The 20437-nt window shown below is 40.9% G+C and overlaps 1 protein-coding gene across 1 annotated transcript in view; it reads left to right on the top strand.

Moving 5' to 3' along the window:
* The first annotated feature begins 13070 nt into the window (after nucleotides 1–13070).
* TFB1M (transcription factor B1, mitochondrial) overlaps nucleotides 13071–20437 on the top strand; it is a 79178-nt gene continuing 71811 nt past the window's right edge. The window contains exons 1-2 of the mRNA XM_042940132.1: nucleotides 13071–13532; nucleotides 17123–17254. Of these exons, the coding sequence (XP_042796066.1) occupies nucleotides 17224–17254 (31 nt within the window). The 5' untranslated portion in view covers nucleotides 13071–13532; nucleotides 17123–17223. The remainder of the gene's footprint in view (nucleotides 13533–17122; nucleotides 17255–20437) is intronic.

Here is a 20437-nt window from a genome sequence, read left to right as displayed (position 1 = left end):
GAATATCTTTGAGAAAGTGATATGTTGGTTGGGTTTTAAAATTGGAAAATAAGGGCTTGAGGATCTTAAACTAGGGAATGGGATACACTCAAGCGCACACACACAGAAACACACACACACACAATGATACTACACTTCACGCAATCAAAATCAACATTCAGAATTCTAGTGTTATTTAAATGGCCCTGAACAAAGACTGGAACACTCTCTCCAGCTACTTTGATTGTTTTTATAATAGACTCTCCATCCTCCCTGCCTAAGCCTATTACTAAATTTAAGGCTTTTTTTTTTCCTTTAAGGAGTATCCCTTTCTAAGGCAAATCCTGTGATAAAACTAAGGAGACACTAGGCAATAATTTAAAATAATTAAATGTATGTCAGTCTCAGGCTTGAAAGTACACAACTACAAAGGATAGTTTCAGGATAGAGTTTATATTACAGAAAGTGATCTTAAGACCTGGGGAATTTCTCATCAGTTCCCTGAGAGCCAGAGAAGCAAGACTAAGAAATATAGCCAGGCTTCAGAAGAGCAAATCAGAGTTAGACAAATACGTGTTCAGGTTAGCCCAGAGATTTTCAAGTTGCATGTTAAGGATGGCACATTTAAATAAATGCATTTAAAATCATAGCATAGAGTAAGCCACGTTTCATTTTAAATTGTCAAGAAACCCATTAGAAACTGCATGGACTTGTCCTTTTAAAATATATAATATTTAACTGGGAGGCTTATTTTAAATAGTATTTTAAAGAGTCACACACATTAATGGAATTATCGAAGGTCGCTGGGTGCATTAAGTTTATTCTGTATTTGAGGTTAACTGGACTTTCTTTCGTGTCTGCTTTCTTCAGATCTGAAGTAACCCAGGTGTTCAGAGAGCTACTGGGATATTATTACTGCCTTCAACTCTAAAACATCAAAATATTAACATCCGTTTCTAAAGTGAATGCAATTATTTAATTTATATAATATGACTCATTATTTTCTTAGCTTGTGACACTAGAAATGGGTGTTATTTTTCTCTTCAATCGAGCAGAGTTTAAACTCAGACTCATGTATAAATCAGGGTCACAGAATCAGAAATTAAGATGGTTTACACAAGAAGAGAATAATAGAATTTTCTTGGAATTAGAAGGAAACTTGGCAATCATCGTCATCACTTAATAAATGCATGTCAACCTGAAAATTTTACCAATAATGAAGAAACTGAATCTCAAAAGAAAATGCCAATTATATGTGAATCCATCCTAATCACTGATTATTTTTAGTAATTTCTATTAAAATGGTCGAACTTTTTTTTTTTTTTTTGTAGTACAAGACAAAGTGGAACTGAGCAATGACATAGCCATGTGTCAGAATAAATTTTTGCTGTTGAATCCATTGCCGGAAGTCACTTTTTAGTGGTCATGGGGAGCCTTTTAATGAGACCTAGGAGGGAAAAAAAGATCAGATGACCATAATAAATGATAGTGCAAATGGAATGCAGTTAGGCTGAAATGGACCAGAAACATTGATCCACTGACCTTCCTGAAAGGTAAACGTCCCCTGGAACAAAGAGGATCTCTTCTTATCAACTTTCATTTATTTTTTAAATTTTTTAAATGTTTATTTATTTCTGAGAGAGAGAAACAGAGCACAAGCGGGAGAGGGGGTGAGAGAGGGAGGCAGACACAGACTCCGAAGCAGGCTCCAGGCTCTGAGCTGCGAGTGCAGAGTCCGACGTGGGGCCGGAACCCACAAACTGTGAGATCATGACCTGAGCCAAAGTCGGGCGCTTAACCGACTGAGCCACCCAGGTGCCCCTCTCATCAACTTTTAAAAGCTCCTGATGGCACCATTTAAGGCCACATAAAAAGTATTTGCCAAAGGAACCCTCGTGTACTAGAAGACCATAAGTGAAGAGCTAATTCTCAGAAGAGGTATTGGTCATATTGGATCACCGCGGGAGCAAGTGAAAAGCGCAACACAATCTCAGAACGCTTTCCTTGCTGAAATTTACGCATTCGTTCGTTCATTCAGCTGATGTTACACATATTTACAGCGACTCCGGTGAATTTGTTAGGCAATACTCATGCCTCCATGAGCATTCTGCCTTTTTTGTTTTTATTGAAACAGAAATAAGTAAGGTGGAACATTCATCCCTCACTATTTTTATTTATTTGATTTTTTTTTTTTTTTTTTTTTTTTTGGCCTGGGTGGCCACGTCTGATTCCTGTTTGGGTAGTGATTAGAACAGAATGACAGATGTGGGAGCATGATTCAAAACTCAACCGGGGCAACTCTTCCAAAAAATAATTGAAGACTGTGTTCAAGCCTTGCATATACATAGACACCTGCTATATTTGCATAACCCAAGCTTGCAGGAAGCTTTAATCAATCATTTTCTGTGTGGAATTATCCAACCAGAAAACCATTACTTATTTCACCAGAAAAAAAAAAAAATGTGTTTTTCCTTGCTGCTAGATTAGTTAGCATCTCATCTCCCACTCACCTCCCTCCACCAGCTAACGAAGTTTATACCAAAATATATGGATCAATGTCCCAGTTTATAAACAGTCTTGGCTTTATGTTTAAATCCCCAAAAAGGCATATTCTGTCACTTCCTTTGCCAATATGATAAAACTTCTATCTTCCCTCACACACCTCCTCATTTGTATTTATTGAGTGTTCCTTAACATGCCAGGTGCTAGGTAACTAATAAACAAAAGAAGGTAAATTTTGTTTATTGACGAATATTGATTAAATAATTATAAAAAGTATGTAATTACAAATCACGATGACTGTAGAGCATGCTCCAAGAAAGGAAAAAACAGAGGAATCTGATAGAGTTGTAGGACCAGAGAGGTCGTGGGTTAAGAAAGAAGCAGGAGTTGAGCTGAGATTTGAGTAACTAGACATGAACCCAGCAGAAGTTGGGAGGGAGGGATTAAGCAGCAGGCGGGGGGAGAAAGTTGCGGGCAAGGAAAAACATCATCTGCAAAGGCCCTGGGGCAGGAAGGAGGCTGCTCACTGAAGACCTGAAAGGCTTAATAGAATGCAACATAGAAAAAAGTTGTGGAAAAGTAGAAAAGTTGAATGAGATAAAGCTGGAGAGAACTGGGCCCAGAGCATGTGAAGCTCTGCAGACCTCACAAGGAGTTTGATCTCCTAGAGCAGTTAGAAGTCATCCAAAGGTTGTCAGAATCATATTTTTAAAAGCTTCTCCTGAGTGCAGGGTAGGAAACATACTTCGGTGAAGAGGCCTTCCAGTCGACCTGAGTTAGATGGCCGCGGTGCCTGCTGTAGAGATACACGTGAGTTAGAAAGGAGCATACGCATTCTAGGGACACACAGGACTTGGCTTGGTTAAATAAACATATGAATGTTAATAGTGAATCAGCCCTCAAAACAATTTGCACTCATTCTTCCCACTTACCATACCAGCTGAATTTTAGAAAAATTCTCTATACAGATGGTAACGTTAAAAAAGAGAAAGGATAAAGCTCCATCCAATAGTAGTGTTTTACAAAACAAGGCACGTGAACCCTTACATGGGACTTATTTCACGTTATAGGTGAGCAGTCTTTAACTCAGTTATTTTTTTTCCCTTTCGAATATTTTTGCGAGGGACTCTTCCAGTTTTCTGATTTATTCTCTATATTTGTTAATATGTAAACGTTCATAGCTTTCCATTTGGAGCCAGATCACTATTTTTTAAAGTGTGCTCCCAAAAACTAGCTCTTATGGATTTGGTAGATGCTACTTACAACACCGCTTTTTAGTAAAGAAACAATGATAAGCAATATTTAACAAGCTTCCTCACTGAACGGCTTTTCAGAGCCCTTACTATGCTAATATGCATTATGAACTTCCAAGAGAGAAGTAGGTAGGACATCCCAACTCATGTGTCCAAGGAATGCTTTCCCCTAAATCATCTCAGGAGACTGACATCCCATAAGATCCTTTGGATCACAGAGCCATATACATATTGGCTTAGCTCCTTGAACAGGATTTTACATACAACAGGTCTTTATAGTTTGTTGAATGAATGAATGAACATACGGATTAAGAGCCGCAAATTCTAAGGCTAAGTCTCTTAGATGACAGAGGGCCATCGTCGGAAAGACAGCCACTCACTACTCAGCTCCAACCAGCTCACTGACACGAAATATTCCAATTTTTTTTGAGAAGCCAGAAATCTACATTTTTACATGAAATTTCATTACTTTTTAAATATTTTAAATAACTGCAGGTCAAACGGGACATCGAGGCTACCAGTGTTCAACTTCAGGGGTGTTCTGAAACAGATTATTCTCACCACGTAAAACAAAATTACAGCGAACAGCCGGAAGAGTTTGCTCCAGCGGAATAGCTAAGAACCCTCTAAGAACCCTCCTGTGCAATCCATAAAAGCTGTCCTCCCTTTTAAGGAACTCACACTGTCCATTTGAGGAAAATTAACTCCTTTGTGGCCTGGAGGCATCTTCAGAAGCCTGACAATAGGTATCTTCGCAAATAATACTGTCAGACTTTGAAAGAAATAATTATTTCATTAAGATAAGCACATGGTCTCCCTATTTAGAAAAGATCAGGTCATTCAGGAATAAAGAGCAATAGAAAAGCAACCCCACTTGGGAAAGCGCATTATTACAGCAGAGGCAACACTTAGATACAGAACACAATCAGACCAGAGTTTCATTACAGATGGGATTCTTTGCTTGCTAAAGAGAAGAAACGCCATTGCTTAAAAGAAAGTCCACTCTCGGTTATTTACGTTGTGATTCATCATCTTACTGGTTACCCGGCTCCCCCGTTTTTCCTTTCTTGTTTAGAGTAATTGTCCTTTTCCACATAAAAAGGTACAGGAAAAAGTGCACCTCTAGGTTTATATTTCTTAAATTGAATGAAAACTGCTACACACACACACACACACACACACACACGCTCCATAAACACAGGGTTAGGTATTCTCTGTTCTGGTTTTTGTCTCATTTGTGCTATTGCAATAATGACTGGTTTATTGCTTCTCCTTCGCTTAAAATTCTGCTTGTATACCTTTTTCTTTGTTTTATCATTTAGAAGTCTAGCACAAATAGTGGGAAAAAATGATAGTGGTAGCATGTTTCTACTTTGTAAAAATCAATTGTATTTTTAAATGAAGTGTTAACTTGAAAAAAAATGAGATTTTTTTTTTTTACTGCTAAGGGAACCGTATATAGATATAATAACACCTCTCTAATCTGGAGATAACTTCTTTCATGACCTCAACAATCTGAAACATATCTAAGAAAATGGAATTGAACTAATAGGTCTGTGAAAGCCAAAACAGATCATAACAACTTCATGTCGTCAAGGAAGTTCTTCTTCAAATCATTTTAAAACACTTCCAGAAGCATAATCTCATTTGGTCCTCTTAACAGCATTGTAAGAAAGAAAGGGTTGGCAATATTATCCCCATTTTCCAGATGAGAAATGTAGGGTTACCATATAAGATTTCATCCAAATCAGGACAATAGTTGGGGCCCTATTAACTATAACGCCAGGACAACAGACGTTAAATGGGTTGATCCCAAGGAAACGAGAACGTATAATCACTTTAGAAATATGATGGCTCAAAGCCATGCCCTTACATAAGGAAGCCCTTCAGGCCTTCTGTCAGAGCTTATCTGCTCCTTGTAATAAAGAGCTGATGTGTTCCAGTATGAGGCAAGATGGTACCGGTAGGTGACAGGAGAGGGGCACAGAGTCAGCCTAAAAGGACAGGGTTGAACCTGGGAGTCTCACACAGACGAATTAGACCAATGGTCCAAATCACAATGATTAGGGCATTTAATGAATGTGTGGCTAATGTCTGATTCAAATATCAAATCAGTGCTAAGCACTCATGCAGTGCCTAGACTTTGGATTCAGGCAATGGAAGAGTCTTGGTCTCAGGGCTTTGTCCCCAGTATTTCCAGGGAGTAGCTGGGCTACTCGGGGAGGAGTTGGGATTGGTCGGGAGGGGTAAGAAATGATGAAGGAGAAAAGGACAGCAAAAGCTAAGAAGGTAAGTCTGGGAGAAGAGAGCTGAATTTAAAGCAGTCCCCAGTTCCAACAGAGGACAGAGCTAAAAGGAGTAGCCGGAAAAAGTTGGGGATCTTAGACCAGGCACGCGTGTCAGGCTTCTGGGGCAATAGCGACTCCTGGGGAGTTCACATGGCGAGGGACGTGAGGACCACATATCAGATTTAAGGCAACAATACCAAACCCAGGAATGAGACTTCTAATTTCTGCTAGGCTAGTGGCTAGGGGAAGATCTTCATTAGATGCAGGCAGGCAGGAAGAAGGGAAGAACAGAGAGTCTCGAGCAAACCCCAATTCCGACAAGCTTCATCATCTCGCCATCTTGGTCACCCACTGTGGGTGGGGAAAGGGACGCTGCTGGGCGCAGGCAATGTCACCGTCAGAGAATTGCTGACCAACTGACGCCTGGAAAGACACAGATGCCCTTGAACTAGTGAACAGGGCCCTCCCTGCACGGGCTGAGCAGGATTCTGAGATCCAGGAGTTCCCGAGGGCCCTCGGTTAGATGGTATCTAATGGGCTTCTGAGCTCTAAATCGATTTTTTTTTTTTTAATGACAAACATGATTCTTCTTTTTCACAAAGGCCAAATTATATGCTGTTTAAAACGGTGTGGCCAAAAATCACAGACCTTAGAAAGATCATTTGTCCAATTAATTATGTTAACTAACATGGAAAGACCTGGGTGTTTTAAGAGGAAGCCCCCTGACCTTCTCAGAAGCCTCAATTATCCAGAAGGAAGCATTCAAAAAGCGTCTGAGAGTGCAAATTTCATTGCAACTAAGTTTTATTTTGCTTTAAAAGATTAAGAGCCTTCCAAATTTTTTTTTCTTAAAAAAAGGGGGGTGGCGCCTGGGTGGCTCAGTGGGTTAAGCGTCCAACTTTGGCTCAGGTCATGATCTCACAGTTCGTGAGTTCGAGCCCTGCATCGGGCTCTGTGCTGACAGCTCAGAGCCTGCAGCCTGCTTCGGATTCTGTGTCTCCCTCGCTCTCTGCCCCTCCCCCACTCCTGCTCTCCGGCTCTCTCTCTCTCAAAAACGAATAAACATTAAAAAAAAAAAAAAAAAGATCAAGAGCCCGCCAAAATTAGCACATATATCCCTAAACACTTCTTAGTCCCCACCTCCCACTCCTCACCAGTGAGTTGTGATGTTCAGGGAGCTTACTGGCATGCTCTAAATCTCCTATTTTCCTCTGGAAATGAGGGGATTCGATATCTAAGATCAGGGGTCAGTACACTAGAACCCACGAGACAAACCCGGCCTGACATCTGTCTTTGTAAATACACGTTTATTGGACCAGGCACCCCGCCCATGACTGCTCTCCATCTGCGATGGCAGAGGTAGGAGCCACAGCAGAGATTGTAGAGCCCCCAAAGACTGCAACATTTATCATGCGGCAGACTATTTACTACTCTGCAGAAAAAGTTTGCCCTTACGTGACTTCATTATTCTTTTTAAAAATATTTATTTATTTGAGAGAGAGAGAGAGAGAGAGAGAGGGTGCACAGGAGCGGGGGCGGGGCAGAGGGAGGGGGACAGAGGCTCCGAAGCCGGCCCTGTGCTAACACACCATGATTTAATTATTCTTGATTTTATAAGTGTAAACAGGTATACAAGTACTGAAGTCTGTATACATGCAGTAGAAAACCTGCTCCCATTACGAATGATTTCCCTTCCTCAGAGCTTAGACCTCAACCCTTTCTTCACTCTCTCTCTCTGCCTCTCTCTAGTAGTTTTCTCACTGATCACAGCACTCACCCTTTACCTCCCTTGACACCCTTTTTCTGGTGCTTACTGTCTCCTTCTCTCTCTCTCTCTCTCCTTCGTGTCCATCTTCCAGAAACATTTGTCCATGATTAGCCCCATATAGCTAATGATGCTTTGAACTGATACAGTATTTTCCTTTAAAAAACAAAACAAAACAAAACAAAACAAAACAAAACAAAACAAAACAAAACAAAACAGAGGCCTCGGGTGCCAGTCAGTTAAGGGACCGACTTCAGCTCAGGTCATGATCTTGCGGTTGGTGGGTTCGAGTCCCGCGTTGGGCTCTGGGCTGACAGCTCAGAGCCTGGAGCCTGCTTCGGATTCTGTGTCCCCCTCTCTCTCTGCCCCTCCCCCCTTCATACTCTGTCTCTCTGTCTCTTTCAAAAATAAACAAGCATTTAAAACAAACAAACAAACAAAGGCTACATGGCACCTGGGTGGCTCAAGTCCATCCAGCCTGGGACTTGGGCTCAGATCATGACCAGGGTTCATGCGTTTGAGCCCCACACCCCGCCCTGCACTGGCAGCGGGGGAGCCTGCTTGGGATGCTTGGTCTCCCTCTCTCTCCCCTCCCCCCCTCCCCCTCCCACTCACTTTCTCTCTCAAAATACATCAATAAACTTAAAAAAAACAAAGGCCTTCGAACGTGGTGTGACATGGCAGCCAAGACAAAGTAACTTTTTAAAAAATAAAACAAAGACAACATCGAGGTTGTCTCCCTTCCTGCAGAAATGACCACTGAGCCCCGGAAGCCGCATGGCCGTGAACCCCGAGCTTGGCTTCAACTGGCCTGTGTCCCTGCTGTGCTCTGCTCCTCGCGCTCTCAACCTTCCATTTCAAGGGGAGGTTTCGCCTTCATCTGCGCCCTGCTTTCCCAAACCGTGCCCCTGCCCTTCCCCTCACTGCTTCCTCGTTTCTTGTGCACATCTTCATGGTCTTTGGGTCGTAACAGAAACATTTGGGCTCAATATCGTCTTCGCTCCACGAAAATCTCTCCCACGTTCTTCTCTGTTCTCCTACATCATCTTAAATCACATCGGAAGCTTCTCTCATTCACCTCTACCGTGCTTACCATTGAGCATTCGATGGCTACCATTTGTCTCCCTTGACTACCCCAATATGGAATACTTATCGGGCAGCCAGTCATTTGTATTTTAGGAATCGGCATGGGGCTTCCTTTCCCAGTGTGCTGCTATTAAGAGGGCTAAAGCAAACCACTAACACAAACCATGATGTGGCTTTTTCTCTGCAGTGAATCTGAGAACAAGCAATCCAGTTCAACTGATCACAAAGCACTGAACACCCCGTAATTATAGTTATACCTGCGGTGGTGTGGTCCTGGTGAAGAGGGGAATTCACTGAGAAAGCATGTGTATAATGTACTTTGAGCATCACTCTGTAAACTGCATTATCCACACTGACAATGAACATTCCGTACTAACTGAAAAGCAGCTAGGACTGAGGCAAGAGCATTTTTATCCTACAGTGCCTCTAGTACGTGTAGGTTTAATAACTAAAAATAAAAAGCTAACATTTGTGACCACTCAATGGAGGACAGTCCCCCTGCATGTTAAGTCCTTTAGAGAATTATCTCTTGTAACCCTGCCCAGGACCACCGCCAACAGTGGTTTAGGTCGTACACTGCACAAAAGTAGCATATCTACGGAGAATGTCATATCACAGCCATGTTACGGTTTTGAGATTTTTCAGGAATTTTTATTGCAAGTTCAAATTTAGCTTCAAAGATGAGCAAGTTACATATTTATTAACACAGTTTTCTGGCAGGTGACTGTAAAATGTCTTTTTCAACAGGATTGATATATATCCTTTTCTACTTGGACTTACAAAGGAAGAATATGTTTGATCATTAAAATAATTTGATGATCTAACAACATTAGAATAACTACTGTTTCTAAATAGGAAGTTGCTTTCTTACTGAAATACTGATTGGTTTCTTAAAATTAAAAAAAAAAATCTCTGTCAGTGCCAATATACTACAATTCGTATACTCTGCCAATTTGTTTTCTGTACTGAGTGGGATCACAGAGTTCCCATTTTAAATATACAGGCACTTTCTTTATGAAACAAATAACTAGGTAATAACTAATATTAATTTAGCATTAATAATATACAAAGTGAGTATTAAATTGACAAATTAGAGGTTACTATGTAACAAGCTGCTAATTACATTAGAGCACTTGTTTATTTGTTGCTATGGAAATTTCATAATTAACCGCTATTAAAATTTTTGGCTTGTTATGTATCTATTATTTTTAAATTTGATTTTCTAATTATTGCGATTAAAAATTCAAATTGGCTATTATGTTTAATAATTTGATTTGAATTATTTATTCAAAACGATTTTGTTTGTATAATCGTAATCAATTAAAAACATATCATATGTTAACTTCAAAAAAAGATTTCCCACTTGAGAATGGGAGTGTTTCTCTAACTCACTCAGAGGTGTTTTATGAGCTCGCAACAGCCCTGATTCTTCCACCAACGCTGTGACAGAGGAGATACTATTATAAGTCTTCCTTCACAGGTGAGGAAAAAAACAGCTCTAAAATGTTAAATAATTTGCCTGACGCCACGGAGATGACAAGTCATGGGGATAAGAGTCAAGCCCTAACAGTTTGAGCCCGAGTCGTCCTGCCTCACTGCTGAACAGCACGGTGGGCGACTTTACAGGTCTCCCTCCCAAAAGGGACGTCCCTTGTGTTCCTGCCTGGCTGGACATTTCTGCTACTCCTGTCACTACAGAGCCGACCACAAAGGTGAAGTGCATTTCTTCCAGGAGATCACAGTAAGGACAGTGGAAGCTGCTCACAATTAGCAAGCTGGAAGGGCAGTTCAATACTAGATTTCCAAAAACGTGTGTGTGTTATGGCAATAGAGTATATTTTGATGAGAAACAGAGCCAGATTCAAATTCTGCGTCCACCTAAGAACTTGCCCCAAATGCTTGGTCCCCTCGCAAGTCTCCAGCCATTCATTTGTCCAAGCCAGAAACGTGGGAATCACCTGGACACCGGCCTTTTCCTCACCACCCCATCTGTTCACATTCATCACCAAAACCGGTGCCCTTGGCTTTCCAAATGCTCTCACAACCCGGTGTGTTTCCTGTCATCTCTGCCATGGCCGCCTTGGTCTGACTGTCATCTCCACCGAAACTATTGCTACACCCCCTGTGTCAGTGACCCTTTGCACACTGACTCCTCTCCAAGGTATTCTCCCTGCTGTATGCAGAGTGACTCTTCATCTGATGGAGGCATGCATTTACTTAAAATCCTGGAGTATCTATTGCTCCTAAACATCAACTTCTACCCTAGCCTCCAGGGTCCTAAGAGATCAGGCCCTACCTCCCTCTCCAGGTGTCTTCCCGCCTTGACTCATCTCTCCCCTCTTCTGCACAGCGAGAACTGCATTCAGATTCTCAGACCCTCTCACCCACCCTTTTACATTAAGGCCTTTGCATTCACTGTTCACTCGGGCCCATTATTTTTCAAGACTCGGCCTAAACATCAGGGCCTTCGGGTACACCTTCCTTGACCTTGGCCTTTCCTCCATATCTGTCCCCATCTCACTGGCCTGTGGACAGATCAGGTCACCCTGTGCGAGCTTCTCCTATACTGCACCTTTCATTTTTCCTTCATGGGCTTTCTCACAGGTTGTAATTCCATTTGATACATAGTTATTATTTGATGAATGTCTGTCTGCCCCCATGGATTCTAAGCTCAAAATAGGAAGTGACCACATCTGTTTTGCTCACCATTTGGTATCTCTGTGCTTAGCACAAAGCATAGGTCACCAAATTCCTTTTAAATGGCTGAAAGAACTATGTGGCTTTGAGCAAATTACTTAAACATTCTGAGTCCTTCTTTCCTCAACTGTAAAAAAGGGTAATAACAAGGGCTGCCTCAGAGGTCATTGGGAGGCTCAGCCAAGACCAGCATTGTAAAGCACTAAGCAGAGCCTTAATCAACACAAGGTGGCTCTTCATGCTATTATTTCCTTCAATAGCTGTGTGCTGTAAGAATTAGCACCTATTTTCCAATTGTTTATATTCCCATAAAAAAAGGAAGACATCCCACAAAATAATAAAAACACTACAGAATATGAGCTTCTAATACTAGCCAATAGAAGGCTAGCCTCAGGCAAAAATGTGAAGTAGCCAACATTCGGGACACCTTACTTCTATCTCCTCTCCCCCGGGGTCTCCAGGAGCCCTACTGCTGGACAGCCAACACCTCCTCAGCATGGTCCTTCACAGGGACACCTGCTCCTTCCGCCTTCAGCATCTTCCAGGAGGGGGTTGTGCTGGTGTCGCTGCTAGAAAATAAAAGTTTCTGAACACAGCAATCATTTGAGAATCAGGGCTTTTTTTTTTCTTTATACATTCCTGCCCACATCAACAACAATAAGTACTCAATTAAGGTAGAAAGAAAGAAACAAACAAACAAACAAAGACAGGAAGGAAGGAAGGAAGGAAGGAAGGGAAAGAAAGAAAAGAAAGGAAGAAAGGAAGAAAGAAAGAAAAAAAGAAGAAAAGGGAATGAAGTTTCAAAGAAAACCATGGATAGGTAGAAAAGACAAGAGCAAGAGGAACCAGGCTTTGGGGCTAGGTGGGGGGTGGGGTGGGGTGGGCAGTGTCCAGGTCCAGAACAAGGTTCTGTTCAGAGGATTTTCAAAAGCCAGATCAAAGGAAATGGAGCCTCAGAAGGGGCAGCTTTGGTCTGTTTACCCTTTAGCTACTTCATAATTTCCCGCAATCCCCACCCCTGGGTCTGCTTTGACCCGAGATCTTTAAATGATGGGGGTGCAGGGAATCACCCAACTGCTATCTGATTCTTCATCCACCAAATACAGCTAATGACACTGACCTTCCTCAAAGAGCTATTGTGTGGGATAATTAATAATTGCAGGATCCTTTGAGAGTATAAAGTGCGCCATAAATGCTAAGCATTATTTCCATACCGTCTCTGCTGGCTCTTCTAAAGTACATTCTGGTCTCGGTGCCTTTGATCCACTGTTATCACCTGAAATAGAGCAAACAATGCCTTTGTCTCATGAAGCAAATGCATAATGAATGCTATTCATTGTTAAAGGTTACTTAGCAATATAAGTTGTTTTTTTTTTTTCTTTTGAATGGGGACATCCTCCTGCGGGAGGATTATGTAAGCTAATAGCTAATGTATCAAAGGAATGGGGAGAAAAGCAGCAGCCATGGCAACCGGAACCATGAGGCCCACACTTTGGCCTTCAGGAGAAACCTGCACCCACCTTCCGAGGGAGGATAAGGACTAACTGGGAGAAAACTAGCAGGGCGGGAGAGCAGAGCAATCTGCAGGGGAAAATGGCAGGCGGTGGCCAACCCCTCTTCCTGCCACGGGCTCTCTGCTCGCTGTACGAGACGTGATTTGCAATGTGTGCGAGGGCGAAGGTTACACGCCAGAGTCCGGTTCTCCAGCATTACCCTCTCCCCAAGCCCTTGGGCTTTCCTCTTCATGTTCACTGGTGCTTCATCGGGGGAGATTAGGTTTTTCTTTTGAATATAACCTTTCCTAGACATAGAGGTGGGCAGCACTGTGATCAGAAAGCCTCTATCCTCCCTGCGTTCCTACTGGTGCTCGTTCATCTCCACAGAAACGGACCTCGACTCAAGGCCCCGAGGACACCAATCTAGATCATTAACTCTGGGAGCCATCATTCCCAAATCCTAAAGGTAAGCTAGATAGCCTGGCAGAGACCGTGGTCTCCGATAAAATGCGAAGAAGCTCAGAACTTGTGGCTTGGCTCATTTTCTTTAATACTAAACTATTGGAACAGGATTAGAATTCCCTTATGTGTTTCCTTTAGATTTAGGCAAAAGAAATCACAAATGTCTGTTGACTTGGTTTACTTTTTGTAGGGGCAGGCTTTTACACTCCAGCGGTTTTAAGGTATTTGGTTACTCTGCAAGTTAAATCTTTAAATGGTGGAGTTAACTTTTAAATCATGTTTCTCAAAAACCATATAAATTTACAATGTACTCCTCTCCCTATATTCCTTTAAATAATACCCAAAACACAACTCTCATATACCCCTCTATATTTTACTGCCTGGACCATAGGGATTTTATGTCTCCTATTTGGCATTGCTATTTATTGTCATTCCACCATAATTCTGGGTTTTTGCTGACCTGATTTTATTTCAGTATCCTTTTGAAAATCTTTCTTCACTACACTTGGTTAATTCAAACTTTGGCCCTACTGGTAAAAGCTAGAAAATCCTTTCTTAACATGGAACGAGATCACCACCCAGTGGCCAGGCTGGGCTTCCTTCTGTGCCTGCTTCCAGATCCTCTCCGCCAACATTTTTATTTCGTTGGGTTATGTACAGCAGAGGTGTCCTTAAAGAATAGCTAACCCAAGCCCTTCATTTTTCACTTGACAAAACCTCAGGTCAAAAAGGCTAACCTATTTGGCCAAGGCCACAGCGTCACGGTAAGACCCATGCCTCACGACACACAGCCCTTAATTTTTCCAGTGACAGTACCACAGAGACAGAAGTGGACTTTAGGGTCAACCGATCCAAGCCTTCTATCATATAGATGAGGAAACTGAGGCACAGAGAAAGGAAATGGCTTCTCAAGGTTCATAAAGTTGACTGAGTTTGGATAAGAACCAAATGTTTTCTTTTTCTCCCTTGAGCCATTGTAATTCCAGTCTTAAATAGGTGACCGTAGTACCTGAGAATAAAGTGGTCAAGGTTTTCCTTCCTCACAATGAAAGAGGATACACCACAGGAGCCTGTAGAAAGGCAATATTCATGGGGTGCCTGGGTGGCTCAGTTGGTTGAGCGTCCGACTTCAGCTCAGTCATGATCTCGCAGTTTGTGAGTTCAAGCCCCACATCGGGCTCTGTGCTGACAGGCTGTTTTGGATCCTCTGTCCCCTTCTCTCTGCCCCTCCCCCACTTGCACTCTCCCAAAAACAAATATTAAAAAATAAATAAGTAAAATTTAAAAAATAAAAAAAATTACAAAAAGGTAATGTTCATTCTCACGAATGAATGGTTTCTTTTTGGTATATACAAAAATGTTTCACTACTTTTCTTGACACCTAGAAGGGGGTGAAGGGAATTGGAAATTCAAACTGTGCTCCCTTGGGGCTTAAAGAAAATACTTAACTCTAGCTCAAAATGTCTCGATTCTACAATTTAATCGCAGGGATTAGAGAACTTTTGTTGGCAAGTCGGGATGATGCCACACTGTCTTTCAACCTCTTCTCTGACTTCACTCATCATGATGGAATAAGAATGGTTCATAGCACTGAAGATTCCTTATCACTCTAAATAACTGTGAGTCCCCAAATTCTCAGGTGGGCTGGGATTCACACGGTGAAGCAGGTGCCACACATTCTTGCCCTATCTCCCCAGGTCCTCCGGACTTCACCTGCAGCTGCGCAGGTGGGCAGACTGCGAGCTCCCCCCCCCCCACCCCCACCCCACACACACCACTGTCTTCCGTTCTGAGGGCTTCTGGAGCCTCCCCAGCTTCCGGTGGGGAATCTCGGGTGTTGGGCTTTACAAACTTTTTTGAAGAGTCTCTGGTGGGATTGAGCCTTAGTTGTTGTAGAGCCCTGCCATTCATTAAACCACTTTTTAACCACATTAGTTGGTTTTTCTCCCTTTCCTATCACATGTTTCCAATTTCCTCACTTGTGATTCCTGGACTCACCTGTCAGATAAATGACCTGCCTGCATCCCAAGTCCTTGCCTTAGAATCTGACTTTGGGGAGGTAGGAACTATGATGCCCATATTGTAAAGGAGCTCTTGTACTGCCTTCGTGGCATGACGAGTCCTCCGATGACGGTGTCCCCGGAGGTCATTTAATCTGGCCTTACCCCTACACACTGCAGGTGGACCCCTTCGGGAAGCTTTCAGGCTTTTCACCTGAACAAGACTCCTTCAAGGCCCCGGAAGCACCCTGGAAATGTATTCACGTGGTTGTGTGTCTTTGTAAAATTTGCAAAAGTGAGACATTTTCACTGCAGTTAAGACCGTTGTCCCTTTCTAGGTGGTATTCTGGTGGCGGAGGCTCCCTTGAAATATCTGGCAAAAGGGAAAACTGAGTTAAGAATACACATTTTAACCGAAATGTGGAATAATATTTTAGAACATTTCCGTAAAACAAACGCAGTATTCTAGACAGCTGATTTGTGTGAATTTGGAACGTGTTTTCTATATCTTTAAATCTAAGGAATTAAAGAATTGAGAGATAACTTAGATTAGAAAAAGTAATGTGTAAAACACAAAAGAAATAGTGATGAATAGAGCAATAAAATCAGTAGAAAGTATTCCTATATCAAAAGTGAACTACAACAAAAAACTCCATCATATCAAGTGGAGTAAGTTATTAAGAGGAATAAATAAATTGAGTAGAAATAATGAATAGGCTCCTGGATTGTTTGATAATCCAATTAATAAAGAGGAGAGAATCATATAAATACACTGGAAAAAATTAAATATCTTGATTATTTAACACCAAATGCTGACATCAATGAATATAATATAAACTTACCTCACTATAATGAGGGCATCTATGACAAATTGGTTAATGAGTGTCATTAATTCAAACTGTTTAAAATTAGACACTGCACAAAAAAACTTGATATTTGCAAAATATAGGTTTTCCAACTTTGACAACAATCCCGACAATTTATATGACATTGCCAATAATAAGTTATAAAGCTGCAAGAAATGTTTCTAAACTGTCAAAAACAAAAACAAAAATGAAATTTTAATCAATCATGGTAGAGGAAAAACTCCATTATCTTTCTATTCTTTCTATGGAACATATTCCCCAAGCCTTAACATATGAAGAGGCAACCAAAGAGTTTGCTTCCAGAAATGTAGGGGAAAAATTATTAAAGAAGTACGAAATTATGGGGCACCTGGGTGGCTCAGTCAGTTAAGCGTCCGACTTCGGCTCATGTCATGGTCTCACGATTCGTGGGTTCGAGCCCCGCATAAGGCTCTGTGCTGACATCTTGCTCAGGGCCTGGAGCCTGCTTCAGATTCTGTGTCTTCTTCTCTCTCTGCCCCTCCCCTGCTCACGCTTTGTCTCACTCTGTTTCTCAAAAATAAATAAATGTAAGAAGTATGAAAGTAGTTAATTATAAAAATTATTTGGTCACTTTGGTGGATGTTGTGATGTTTGTGCTCTTTGTCATTAAATATTTGTCACGTCTTAGGGTTTCTTTCCTTATTCCAAATAACTACTGCTTTCATATCTAATTGTGGATTTATAAGTCTGTATTCTTTCTCTTAAAGAGAGCCTTCCAAATTGTAGAAGCTTCCGAGCCCATCTCTTCCCAAGTCTTCCCCGAACAGTGAAGGTATCCAACAGATACATCCAACAGAAAAGAAGCAAAATGCTCTGTTCTGCTTGTATTCCAGAAATGGGTATGTACCATAAGACCCCCCCCCCCAAAAGGCAATTCATATGAGAGAGTGAGAAAACAGTCTTTGATCTTCTGATATGGCATAAATCAGTATATTTTATAATAACTGGACGGTATGTGCATTTATTCAAGAAAAAAAGAAACTACCCATCTATTGCATTTGCTGGTGATCTGTCCTGCTAGCACTTCAAAATTTAAAAAAAACAAACAAAATAAATGTGTCATATGAATCACAGAGTAGTCATCGCAGGAAGAATGGCAAAGATCTTGGCAGATCATAATCCATCGCTGAGTGTTAAAAATTAGTATAATATATTGTAACAATCGGTTTTTAGAAAAGAGAGTGCATCACACATAGTTAGGTTAAGTGTTTTATGAAAATCGTGCATGTGGATGTGTGTACAGGGTCACAATATAAGTGGCATTTTTACTGTGAGTCACAGCCTGAAAAGTTTGAAAAATACATATGAAGAATATGAAGCAGCTGCAGACTGAAGTTCAAGAGAAAAAGAATAAGAGGGCTAGTTTCCAGAATGCAGTTTGGCAATTTGTAGCAGATTATTTATAAATTCATTGGAATTTAGGAGGCATTTTTCCTAAGGAAATAATAGTTTGTCACTATTGGATGTCTAGCTAAAACCACAACTCTATTTAACTCACAGTATAGGTAATGTATAAATTATAACATGATATATGGTACAATGGGATATGATATGATTAATACAATGATGTGATGTAACAAAATGAACATAATATAATGTAAATTAACTATGGTAGTTATGATAGCCCTAAGCCAGCTCTCCCATTTTTCTCCCCATAGTCTCGCCCATTCACAGGACTCCTGAGCAAACTGTTTTTTGTGTTTGTTTGTTTATTTAAAGTAGGTTTCACACCCAGCATAAAGCCCAATGCAGGGCTTGAACTCACAACCTTGAGATCAAGACCTGAGCTGAGATCAAGAGTTGGGCACTTAACCAACTGAGCCACCCAGGTGCCCCCTGAGCAAACTGTTTCAAGTCTAAAGTTACAGGATTTCAGTCATGACATCATGCATATGCATTTCACAACACAATTTAACATTTTATAATGATAATTTAATATTTTATGTTTTGTATTGCCACCTGATTTTGTATAACTGTTACCTGAACCTCTCTGCCAGTTACAACCCCTTACCCTTCCTTGCCTTCCCCTCCCCAAAAGGAAAAAGAGAAGTACTGAATGGGCTAAAATTATGACAGTTTTTAAACTGGGTGGTAGTAAGATCAAATAACACATTTTTTTCTAAAGTATAACATTTGTAATCCTATCCTTAAGATAATTCTCTATCGTTAAAATTGTCAGCGTCTCTGAATAATGAAAAAAAGAATAAAGAGTTAATATTCAACCGCCAAGCTCAATAAAAATCTGCAGAAGGGAAAGTCATCTTTCATGAGAGCCACAGAATAATAAATGGGCAGGTAATCCTCTGAGCTCACTTTGTCATATGTTACAACAATAAAGGAACAACATTCTAATGGTTATTTGATTTCAATACCATAAGAGTATTAACAATTCAATGTTGATTGTATATAGCTAGATTTATATCTATCCGCTAGATAAGTGTGTTCAGACAGGAAGAGAAAGGGGAAAAGCATGAACATTTATGAAATATTTTCAATGTGTTGGCACTATATTCGGTCTCTCATATGCATTATCTTATGAGATATAGTGATATAGTATTTTGTGATATTTTAATATTGCAAAATTTTTGTAATATGTTACCTATTACTATTCTCACACTATGGTTAAAGAAACTATGTTAGTTTCCTCGGCTGCTGTAACAAATTACCACAAACTTGTTGGCTCGAAACAACGTAAATTTATCTCACAATTCCATACTTCAGAGGGTGAAGCCTGTCTCACTGGGCTACCACCAAGAGGTCGGCAGATCTGTGTTGTTCTCTGTGGTTCCTATGGAAGGATTCATTTCCTTATCATTCCATTTTCCAGAGACGACACCTTAAAGGTTGTATCCTCTGAGCTCTTAACCCCCTTCCTTCATCTTCAAAGTCAGCCACTTTGGGCCATTTTCTTTTCATGCTGCAGTTTCTTTGGGTCTCTCTTACAATTCCGTCTTCCAATTTTAGGGACCCTGGTGATTATATCGCGCTCACCCAGATAATCCAGGATAATCTATCTTAAAATCAGCCAGTTGGCAAGCTAAAGTTCATCTGCGACCTTAATTCCCCTTGGCTGTGTAACCTAACATATTCACAGATTCCAGAAAATTGGATGTGGAAATCGGGAGTTGTTATTTTGCCCACCACAGAAACTGAGTTTCGAAAAGCTGAAATACTTTGCCCAAGGTCACAGAAGCAGAAGGAGAGTGGAGCTTGGATTCTGACTCAAATTTGCCTGACTTCAGCGCCCCTGCTACTCTGTTCAGCACCTTGCTGAACAGTTTATATGTCCAAAATGAAAAAAAAAAAAAAATCTCCACCGTTTGGGTCTGTTCAAGAAATGTATCTTGAGCACCTGTTGTGTGCCAGGCACTGTGCTAATGCAAAATACATAAAGATGAATGAAGTACATTGTTCCTTTTGTAGAACTGAGAGTCTGACAAAGGAGATCCTACACTGTATTATTATAATGCAGTATATTATGCTGCATGCTATACTGAGATATGATACGTAGGACAAGAAGTTTGAATTTTTTACTCTAAGTGGGGAATAGGAACTAGGAAAAAAATTTTAGGCTAAAGACAGGACATGAGAAGATTTGGAAATCCTGGAGAAAGAGAGACTGTTTGGAGAGGATGATGTGATCATTTCAGTATAGGTGCTCTCAAATTTGCCTGACTTCAGCGCCCCTGCTGCTCTGTTCAGCACCTTGCTGAACAGTTTATATGTCCAAAATGAAAAAAAAAAAAAAAATCTACAGGCATTCTACAAAAAGTCTACCCAAACTTTTTAAGGTTTGAGAACAGTTTGAATTTTTGGAGTCTCACATTCCTATAGAGAAAAATATAGTCTTCTCTAATCAGAAGGGAGTCCTTTTCATTCATTTATTTAGCAAATATTTATTTATTAATTTAGAGAGAAAGAAAGAGATCATGAGTGGTGGAGGGAGGTAGAATCTTAAGCAGGCTGCACGCCAACCGCAGAGCCCAACATGAGGCTCTATCCCATGACCCTGACATCATGAC

This window comes from Panthera leo, chromosome B2, assembly GCF_018350215.1.
Source record: "Panthera leo isolate Ple1 chromosome B2, P.leo_Ple1_pat1.1, whole genome shotgun sequence".
Classification (NCBI taxonomy): Eukaryota; Metazoa; Chordata; class Mammalia; order Carnivora; family Felidae; genus Panthera; species Panthera leo.
The sequence above is the reverse complement of the archived record's forward strand: the minus strand, read 5'-3'. Positions and strand labels throughout refer to the sequence as shown.